Source organism: Petromyzon marinus, chromosome 9 (genome assembly GCF_048934315.1).
Source record: "Petromyzon marinus isolate PM22_M1 ecotype Great Lakes invasive population chromosome 9, UKy_Petmar_22M1.pri1.0, whole genome shotgun sequence".
Taxonomy (NCBI): Eukaryota; Metazoa; Chordata; class Hyperoartia; order Petromyzontiformes; family Petromyzontidae; genus Petromyzon; species Petromyzon marinus.
Genome location: NC_133675.1, coordinates 13,356,257 through 13,367,518, shown reverse-complemented (window position 1 = coordinate 13,367,518; position 11,262 = coordinate 13,356,257). Strand labels below are relative to the sequence as shown.

Sequence of the window (11,262 nt, the reverse complement as noted above, 5' to 3'; positions counted from 1 at the left end):
TAAAACGAATGCTCAAAAGGATACAAGGGTGTTGATTGCTTTTCTCTCCAAAGAAGTTAATGAATTGCATTCCATTGTAAAAGTAGCCTGGAGGCAAGGGGTCCAGGTGTCTTGTGGCCTGCGAAATATTGTACCGGACACAGCCAGAATTAAGTTGCAATGGATTAGCACTCCCCACTTGCAGTCTGCTGCAGTGCGGTTCAGTGTTGTTCATTATCTTATTTAATATACACCTCCGATTAGCTCGTTTGGCTATGTACAGTGCGAAAGAAGTGCATACATAGGTACATTTGTACGCTTATTTTTTTTTGCTTTGCGTGTACAGTTGTACACATACATATTGTGCATGTAGACACAGTGCTGGTGTGTAAAATCACCACATACACAAAGGTCCTGTATTTAAACAGGTGAAACCCCATTCAGAATGATTATCTTCTATACAAAAGAGCTCAATGTAATAACTTAAAAAGGCAATATTTAATTACTATTTTGCTATATTCATATGCTTAGCTCTTTCAGTAAAGTCACGTTGAAGGGGAACAATAAAATATATATAAAACAATAAAAATTCTCACGACGTTTCGACCATAACACAAACGGTCATCATCAGGTGTGAAAACCAACGGCAATTGGTTTTCACACCTGAAGGTAATTTTCATATTTAGGGATTGGAATATTAATCTTTCACAGAACAGCCTACTTGTGTAATTAACATAACATGGGCTTTAACATCCACTCAGCGATTTATTAATTGCTCACAGAGGTCAAATGTTAGTGACAGGAAACTGAAAAGTCAACCGCGTGAAAATTGGCTCGATGGCCTGCAGCCTGACAGCCAGGTGATTCAACTGCCCCGTATCTGCGTGGTGTAATTATTATTGGTGGTGGAATTAATTATCTCCTTTAGAAATATTTAGACCAAAAATATCTCTGTGCATAAATAACCCTTGGGCAGAACATGCTTCCTTGAAATTAAAAGCTGTAATTAGCCATGGCGCCTTAGCAATTGAGGCCGCTAACTATAATGCTGTAATTTTGGACAGGAGCATAGTTCAGCTCCTCCACGCTGTGCCTCAATGTCACTGTTGTATCAATAACACGCAACGTGGTTGTCTGCGCTGCTGGCTGCATTAACGTTGGCATCCCAAATAAAATGTAACGGTAAACATTATGACATTGATCTGCTGTGCATGATCACAGTGTGGAGTAGCGATTGGTTGAGTCTGGAGGTAAGTAGTGTTATGCCTTGGGTGGCAATGCTATTCATAGAAACTCACGTGAATGCTCATCAGCTCCTTCTGGGTCAGCGATTCTTTTGTCTTTATAGTTTTGTTTTTTGTTATCTGGTAACAAAGTGCAAACAGTCGAGACAAATGATCAAACATCAACGGCAATCTTTAGATTTGAGTTATCTAAAGTTTACAAAAGCGTAGTTTGTTTGGTTAAAGCATGCATTGCTTTTCATGTGAAGAATACAAGCCTTTCATGTTTAATATCTTAATCGACATGTTAATATAGAGTATACCATATCCCCAGATAGTAGTCGCAGTTGTCACATTATGCAAGCAGCATTAGTGGGGTAGCTTCCACCCCACCATCAAAGACTAAGATCCCCTGTATAGCCTTAACACAATTTTGGGGCAAGTGCTGTGAGCGAGCGCCTATGAAGGCCGGCACGGGCACATGAGTAGGTGGGTGGCCAGCACCATGCCCGGCCGTCTTTGTCTCCCTATTGGCAATGTTTAGACATCGCACCAGGTACTCATTTGCAGCCGAGTTGACCCAGGTGAGGTGAGGCCCGGGACCAGTTCCGATAATCGTCACTGGTGTTGGTCGTGAGCGGGAATCGGTACTTGGATTGCCGGGGGATTCTCATCCAGCGCTGTGCCACGCTAACCACTGCGCCACCACCTCCTCACCTCGCCACCACTCACACACACACACATATCCCTCCCCAATGGCACGTGCATATCGTTGTGTGCTTTTGAAACCAAGCTTGTGCGACACGCTGGGCTATTGTAAAATACCCCAGTGGTTTCTGTGAACAGTTGTGAATTAATCTGTTCAAATCTCATCTCCATATGAGATGTGCTCCACGAAGGGTTATTATATATCTGTAGTGCGAGACCATTTGCGATTGATGTAGAAGAACCACACGGTCACATTCAATCCCGCCAGTACAGAACAAGCGAATTATCCCCGTGGAAATGTGGAGAATTGCAAGCGGTACATTTTAAAAGAGTCCCCACTTTTACGCCTCCATGCTGAACAGCAAAATCCTTTGGCCCAATGTGTCACCATTTATTACACGCTCGTCAAAACAAAACGGTTATGCCGACGGCTTTACAGGCGGCACTGGCCAGGGACGCGCCGGTTGGTGTGGCACCTGCTTGGCCGAGCGCCGGAGCCAGTCCTTTAGGCATTCCTCTCTCAATCCACAGCCCGTGAACACCAGGTGATACCGTCCTTCCGGGTGCATTCCCGTGCCATCGGCAGACTGCCCGTCGCCGCCGACGAGGCCACCGCTGCCCCTCGGGGCGGGTGGGGGGCGTGGGACGGGGCCTTCCCGCGTCGCCGTCAGCGTCAGCGAATTGTTGGCCAGGGTGACGTGGCTCACCTCCACCACCTTGGGCGAGTCTGGGATTGACAAACCGAGGAGGATCAAGCAAGGCCGAAGTACATAGCAGCAAGATGAAGGATGCCATTCCCTGCGTACAAACCGAGGAGAGTCAAGCAAGACTGAAAATAAAAGCGAGTTGACGGATGCTTTGGTTTTTTGCGGGAAAGGCCTTTGTACGAGGCTCTAACACAGGTTTTAATGAGCAATGGTGTGGTTTCATTCTCACCATTTGAACTTACGTGGATTTTTGCATAATTGGCAACTATATTTTACAACAAACTGCTTTGTGGAGTTGCAACATTCACACTGTGGGCACTGCAAATGTTTAGACAGGCCTTAAGACTAGATTGAATGTTTTTAGTATTCCAAAAGCAAACGAATCTAGTCCAGAAGGCACTGTGCAGCTGCACAAGATGTTAAATGTAATTTTGCCAAAAGTGTTAATGTGAATATAAGGCGCTAGAGAATGAATACATTACCTGAAAACTTCAGCCGGCCTTGTATGCTGTAGATGTTCCCACAAAAAGGGCTTGAAGACAGCATGCCTTTCAGGGCTATTGAAGACATGCAGAATAGGCCTGTTCACACTATGAAGTGCGCTTTGTGCACTACACACATGAATAAAACATTTGCTGCAACATGGCCACATTAGAGTGGCGCTAACATTTAAATTCATACGAATGTCATCTTAAAGAGGTTCGCATTTGCTCTGAGAAACAAAACTACGTAGCATTAGTGATGGGTAAAGAATTGACCGTTTTATATCTCAGTACTCTGACAATGACCACTGTAATAAACTTAACCATCAAGAAAGCGTTGCTTTGACTTCTCAGTTAACAAGAGCAGCAATGACCTCTCGTAAATGGCTCCGTTTTGCACAACCCCATTCCCCAGAAAGAACACAGGTTTTTACAGAGAATTTTTTTTTTATGGATGTCAGAGTGCGCTGTAAAACACCTGCATCAAATTTTTATTTACTTCCTAAAGATGTGGGGCTGCTCTCCCGCCTGTGAGTAAGAATACATATTCGTAATAATTTCCAGTCCTCTGTTACTCTACTGCTGGATGAAGGCCTCCCCTCGTGCTGTGTCGGTCACAGGGGTTGCTTCACCATACTTCACCACGCTGGTCTCACAGTACGGGTTGCTGTCGGTGGGGTGCCCAGTACCTGGTTCACATAAAACTCTCCGCCGACATTAGCCCAGGGCCAAATGAGGTCGCTGGGTTCATAATTGCGGTGCACGTTAACCGTTGCGCGACTGCATGTCCGGTTAACAGCGCACACACAAGCACCACCTCGCAAGGTCACCGTTTAACAGCTTGGTTCGCCACGTAAGCAGTGGCGTCGTGGTGGGCAGATGTTAACTTCCGAAAAACAGCTTGTATATCACAGTGGGGCCCTTACCTGGTAAAATAAAAAAAGTTTTAAAAGCGGTGCACACCTTTGCATTGACCGATGAACAGTGGTTTCTCCAGGGGACGGTTGAAGCGAACAGAGATCTGCTGCATGGCAGGGCACGCCGCCCCTGAGCTAAACATGCCACTTGCCCTGCCGACGAAGAAAACAAAAGGTAAACAGTCAGAACTGTGCGTATAAATACTCCGTATAGGGAATGCATGTAAGAACTGAGTACCTCATTACAACCGTCAAGCTGTCAGTTGAAACTAAAATTATATAGATGCTGTATGAAGTCTTCAAATCGCATTATAAATGACCCAATAAAGCTAGGTTTTACATGAAAGAATAATGGAACGGTTAATATTCTTGATTCTTTCGGTAAAGTCACGTAGAAGGGAAACAATAAAATAATAAAAATATAAAACAATAAAACTCAGCAATGTTGTTGCACTCCCGTGTAACTGCACTTGCAGAGTAAAAATATCTGATAATAAAAGGCAAAAATGCTGAGTTCTCCACAATTGAAGAAATGTATCTGTTGATGCTGCATTGACAGTGCTGCACAGGCATAGTTAACGAAAGAACTCGTATTCGTCAATGTGATCATTTGTATGCTACAAAAAAGGACCATTGCCTGAAACATCGCCTATGATGAATTTGCTGAGATTTAGTTTTCCATAGACATCCACGAGTTTAAATTATATAGCCCATTGGAACGAGGAGGCTTTTATTCAAGGCAGACCTGGATCCCAAAAGTAATACAGGACACGTTGATTGAACCTAATTATATTTGAGAGTTATTTCAATTGGTTTCATTATTTAAACGGTATGCATAGCAATGAACGTGCATGCTGACAGGGACAGCCCACCAAAACTAAATCCTGTTTTTCATTGGAGACCCAGATTAAGAGCAAATGTGACAATTCATCTTATAGTGCTTATCATGGTATGAAGTTGCACTGATTACACGCAAACCCTGTGACAGCACGTCGCATGTACGCCTTCCCCCTCCTCGCAGAGACGTAAAAGCTCATCTCTTCTCATGTTTTAGAGTATTCCGACTTACATTTCTGCTTCTCCATAAAAGCCATGAATGCTATAATTCTGCTCATCATCTCTTAGCAGGCTATAATCTTTAGAGGTCATATTACGTACATGCAAATCCATACATGCGTATGCCTGCCAGTGATACGTCTTGCGCAAACTCACCCTAAAACACACGTAAAGTCAGCATACACTCACGTACCCATTTTTCCAAAGGAGAGGAATGCGACAAGAGGTTTGTTAATCATACATTTAATGCGGTTGCTGTCATGGTTTATGTTTTACGAACTCGCTCAAGCCACCGGGGAACTCTCACGTGCTCGCTTACGAATGCACTCACCATACGTGCGGATCGCAAACACTCGTCTCTCTCTGCTTTCTGCCTCGCACTGCCCGACTCTTTGACATTTTTAACTAGCTGCAGCCTGTACAAATTTCTCTGGTACGTGTCGTGACGGATATTTCAAGATCTGACTATGTCCGTCCAGTGCTCGCCGAGCCGCATTGGCTTGAAGTTACCGAACGATCACGTGACGAGGTCACACTCATTACACACAAAGTGCTTGCCGAAAATGATCCACAATAGCTTGCTGATCTCGTCAAGGAGCATAAACCATCACGTGACACTCCGGTCTTCCTCGCAGCAGCGACTTTAGGCTGGCCATCGAGCAAAGACGGTCACCGCATCGCGCGCTTTTAGACGCGCTTCTGCGGCCGTCTGGAATGCTCTTCCTGACGACATTAGGAAGCCAAGCACTTTTAAATCTAGATTGAAAACTATTTTATTTCTAACTGCTTTTTGTGTTTAGTTTATTGTCCTTCCCCTGCACCTCCAATTAGCGCGGTTGACAACGTACGGTGTGAAAGAAGTTCAACATACATATTTACATACATTTTCACCCATTCGTCTCTTTTTCCCAATTCCCCAATTGTCAATTTAAGAAACGTCATCGCCTCATGTCTATTGCACACTCAACGCTGTTGTTGCCAGCCGTTTGAGGTGTTGGCGCCTGTGCTCAACAAGTGCACTTAAACAACACACACACACACACACAAAGTAAGTGCTAAATAAGGCGCCAAATAATTTGTTGAATTATACGAGAGCAGCCACGGAGGACGTGCTGGCTTCTGAATGATGACACGCACCTGTGTAGGAACGAATTGTTTTCACACTCTTCTATGGTTGAGCGGACACAATCGATTGTAACTCACCAACCCGGAGTCAGCAAGTGACGAGCACGAACCATGGCCGCATCATTGAAGCTGTTCTCAGACAGAATCATCTCAATGTCCTCGTTCCTGTTCACAAACAAGACACGACGTGTGAATCCCTGCCAACAAACAGGTGGGCACACCATCAGCAACTTTTATCCGGTACTTTTACACACCTTATACAGGTCAAGGTGTGTGTGTGTGTATATAGATCTTGACTTAAAGCTTTCGTGACTGCAGGAATTCATATTCTTTGGGTCTTTTGGTAAAGTCACGTAGATAGGTTCAAAAAAGTTACAAAAAATGCAACTTATCTACGTGACATTACCAAAAGACCCAAAGAATATGTATATATATAGTTTGTACATGTAGTTACACCCAGAAAAATCAACCAGTGTATTTGGGGTATTTGGTTTGATAGAAATAGGAGAGGCGAAACAATAGCTGCATTGCAAATATAAAAGGCAATGGTGCAGCCCTGCCACGCTCACGCCACTGATGACCGAAGGGCCTCCACTAGACGGTATTTGGCCTACTCTTCCATGCTGGCACAGGTGAGAAAATCCATCATACGCGACCTGCTGATCAAACAGAACTAGGTATAATACCACCATAACTACATTGTCATTGGTAAAGGTTGCCAAATAATAATAAAAATTACATTCTGTACCCAAATTTGGAAAAAGTCTTTTTTTGACTTCTTCAGAAATGCAGTCATATACCATTGCACAACCTCAAAGAAAAAACATAATTTGGTGATTCTGCTGCATTGGCAGTGGTGCACAAAAGCACAACAACAACAATTTAAACACACGCTTGTGAGCAACACAGCCTGAAAGGATTAAAGTATATATATAAAATCGGCGACATTTTGAGCAATGGCCCTTCTGTTCTTTCCCGTATTACATGTTGTGGTCATGCCAGTGGTCATGCGGGGGCCATGCAGGCAGAATTAACATTAACAATTTTTGTTTCATAATAACCAGACTGTCCCATCAGGCTGTTTAATAGCCACTTCTGCTGTGGCATCAGGCTTGCATTGCCTACTTGCGGGTGCCATTGCCATTATTAAATGTTAAAACGCATGATAATGAACTCCACGGTGCCCAGACAATCCAGCCTAGCAACATGTGAAATAGCAAAACACAGGGCCGTCGCCAAATTACGTCACGCACAAGTTCAACTGCGCTGACCGGCAAACAACCGCAAATGCTATAGAAATCTTCAGCAATGGCTTCAATTTAAAAAAAGTGGTTACTGCTTACAAGGGTTCAACTTTATTGGGTTGACCCTAATTCAGACTATTATAAAATGAGCCATTGCCATTTGCAGTTCGGCCTCGACAATCACTTCAAAGCCGATGCTGAAAGGAAAACAGGAAAACATTGCGTTGGGCGTTAATCATCCATTAATATTTATTATTTTTCAACAAGGCAGATGCAACCAGACAATAGCCGAGCTTCTCTAGGGCATATGACATATATAATGAAAATATTTCAACTATTCGTGTAAATAAAGGAGGAAAGAGGAGGGTGAAATCTAAATACCCGTGCCGATTCTCACCCACCGCTATAAACACAAGCGTTTGGAAAAAATACCAGTGCCAAAACTAGAAACGCAAGCGGCAAACCTTCGTGTGTACGAACTGTACTACAGGAACATCTCCAAAAAACCCAGAACACATCCGTAACCTCCCCACCAAAGTAAGGGAAAAGCTAACGAACAACAACAATTGCCATCTGGAGCAAAATCTCTCGGCAGCAAGAAACAAAGACGGCCGAATTCCGTCAAAAAAACACAAAACGACCTTCAGTTGAGAAGAACGTTTACCCTTTAGCCAACGAGCTGTAAAAAAAATACCCCCTACTAAAGAGTCATTCTCGGTACCTGCTGACATTGCCGTTCTCTGCCTGGATGAGTGCGGCGCTGGGGTTGACCAGGCGTATCAGCTCCTTGAGCTGCTTGACGCGGGGGTGCTGCTTCTCGTGGTTGGGGCCCGTCAGCACCACGTTACTGGCCCAGCCTGCATGTCCAGAACACCGCAAAGTCAAAGCGACACCCGCCAGGTCGTATTACTTGTGCATCGCCTTGTTGAGAATCCAGTCCGGTTCCGTGTCAAAACACAGACAAGTAACTTGCAACGAGATTTGTTGAACTGCAATACAGACAGACCAAGGCCTCTGTTGCCATACTCTGTTTTGCCCAACTTTGCTTTGACTCACGACATCAGTGATGGGCTGGAGTGAAGGTTGCAGACTTCACGTGGCCCACTCTGTCTAATGCCATCCATCAACGCGGTGACTGAACATCGATTGACAACTCAAGTCGGTGATTCTAAAACCTCTACCACGGCGTTTTGTTTACATCATGTTATCCTTAAATTATATTTGAATATTCGTATTTTGCATTACAATTGCACTGCTTTGTGAAAGAGGGATGGACTTAAGAAATTATTTATGGTGTAGCTGTATTGTCATTTGCAAACGACAGATATGAAGTGATTTAGATGATTTTACCGAAAGAACCAAAGAGTATAGATTGCATTAGCAACTCGAGCTACTTCGTGCAATGGTCAAATCAGGAGAGGCCGACATGTAAAACATTTTTTATTGCACTTTTATTAAGCAAGTATACGATGTATTCTGTTAATAGGTATGTTATCCACCGCAGGTCAGGGTCAGCAATTGTCCTCAAAACTATAAACTGAACTAAACTATTTTTCATTTTACCAGGCAAGGCACACTGAGCAATATCACTCTTTTTCAGAAGCGACCTGGCTTTCACAAATGATTGCTCAACGTAATGACTTGTCACATGGAAATGCATATATAGCAGCCCAAATATTCGAAACACATGTTGATTCTAAATGTGGAGGGAAAAACCGGAGGACCCGGAGAAAAATCCACGCGACCACGGGGAGAACATGCGAACTCCAAATATACAGCAGGCGTCAGGGTCGGGATCGAACCCAAGACCTCCTGTATACAAGGCGAGGTAGTTAACATCACACCACCGTGGCACCACGCAATACTACCTTTGAAAGGAGACACAAACAAGAGCTACTTTTCAAAGATTCAAAATCTCCTTGGATTCCCTGGCCCCCAACTCGACGAGCTTCACTCTCAATCATTTCCCGCACGGGACAGGTATTGGAACAGTAACACTGACATCTTGCAAATTACGTGCTCTGGTTTATTGGCAGTATGACGTAAAATACAGAGTGTTGACTGCACTATACGGAATTTGAACGGTGACATCTTGCAAATGATGCGTTATAGTTTAACGCCAGTAAAATGACATAAAACGCTGACCTTGTGCACACTGCTCGAGTAGTTTTGGAAAGGTGAGGCTGTTCAATACACAGAGACACACACACACACCGTTTGAGCATTCCGAGCAGTTGTTATGCACATTTTTTTATTGAAACGCTAAAATTTATATTTTTTATTGCCATCTGTTGACAATGCGCAAGTAGTACAATTACTCATTTTAAACATTTTTTTTTTCCCACTGGGTCAAATCAGTATATGACGGGGAAAAAAACCCCTTCGAATATACTGGAGCGAATGAAAACTGATATAATTTCTGAGCCAATAATATCAATATTCGAATAAAAATTTAGTTTTACAATAAAGTCCCCCAATCATTACTGGGTGGCAAAAGAGTTCTTACTTTTGGACTGTTGAACCTGTGAAAGTGGCTCAGCAGTAAACGTGTAGCCTATGTCAGCTGCCTCTCAAACCTCGACGGTCTTTTTGCCTGCCAAATTTATTTGAACTAAATTGTGTTTCACACATCTCCCTTAGTGTTGTAGTTATTAAGATGCAAATTACAAAATACACTTCAGTAGTCAGTGCCACTTGCTGTACTTCATCAACTTTAACAGCCATAATTGACATCACAATAAAAAAAATTCGTTCATAAAGAACAGCGTAGGCAACGTTCACCTGACCAAGTCCAGTTTCTTACTTATTTAGTGAAATTAATATTTTAGGTCTCTTGCGATCGAATGCAAACTATTCAGTATTGCTAACTTAACATAATTGTGACGACATAACCATAACTTGGTGACACAGGCTGTTAGCTCAATTCGATTTCCATCGCTAGTTTAAAAATAAGTTCAACTGCAGTATTCCAGTCAAATGTGGTGCTGGTAACAACAGAGAATATAACTTTGACACCAAGTGCCCTTTTTAGGGTTGCGCAGAGAAACGAAGAGGTGCATGACCGACGGCACGCTGACAATTGTCACCCTGTGGGTGTGGAGGCTAAATATATTGCACTGCATTCAATATTTGCCACTCATGGTACAGGATAACAATTGTAGTTTAGGGATTACAGCGGAGGCAACATTCACCTAAGTCCATTTTGGCATTGTGTTTAAAGGTGACTATTTTTACCAAATTCAATTAAGAGTTAAATTCTAGCTATTTATTAAATAGTTGCACATTTAACCACATCACAACTGTCATAGCTTAGGTGTCTAGTGAAATTAAATCCATATGTAACATTTGTATAGTGCATATTTTTTTAAGCATTATATGTAGATACTGTTTACGTATGTTCATGTTGTGGCGAGCACATCAACACCTGCTCCGAGTCGGGTACTGTGGTCCACTCGTAAGATAAACATTTGTCAGGTCAAGTAAGCTGTTTACATTAAGTTTCATCAGTACTGCTTCCTTTGGAGCAAAACACTAAAACATATAACCCGCTGGAAAAACCAGGGCAGTAAATATAAATGGGAGTAGTTGTCTACGGCAGGGGTCCCCAACCCCCGGGCCGCACAGCAGCAGGAGGTGAGAGCGGTGAGTCCGTGCGTGGCCCCCCCATTATTTTATTATTCACCACTTCCGTCCGCGCCTCTTTCCCGCACTGCGCGCTTGTCTCAGTCACAGTGTTGGTAAGCCCACAAGCTGACCCCTAGTAGCCAAAATGAGTTTAAAACAAACGTCGCTGGAGAGCTTCTTTGAAAAGGGAGAAAAAC

General features: G+C 43.3%; 1 protein-coding gene across 3 annotated transcripts in view; it reads right to left on the bottom strand.

Annotated features, from left to right (window-relative positions):
* The window catches only part of DNAAF9 (dynein axonemal assembly factor 9), a 70,622-nt gene that overhangs the window by 6,615 nt on the left and 52,745 nt on the right, over positions 1-11,262 (bottom strand). For all 3 annotated transcript variants that reach the window (XM_076065922.1, XM_032950368.2, XM_032950369.2), the window contains exons 29-36: positions 9,587-9,624; positions 8,163-8,298; positions 6,276-6,362; positions 4,063-4,169; positions 3,100-3,174; positions 2,387-2,637; positions 1,278-1,343; positions 25-118 (exon numbers count right to left, since the gene is read on the bottom strand). In XM_076065922.1, the coding sequence (XP_075922037.1) occupies positions 25-118; positions 1,278-1,343; positions 2,387-2,637; positions 3,100-3,174; positions 4,063-4,169; positions 6,276-6,362; positions 8,163-8,298; positions 9,587-9,624 (854 nt within the window). The remainder of the gene's footprint in view (positions 1-24; positions 119-1,277; positions 1,344-2,386; positions 2,638-3,099; positions 3,175-4,062; positions 4,170-6,275; positions 6,363-8,162; positions 8,299-9,586; positions 9,625-11,262) is intronic.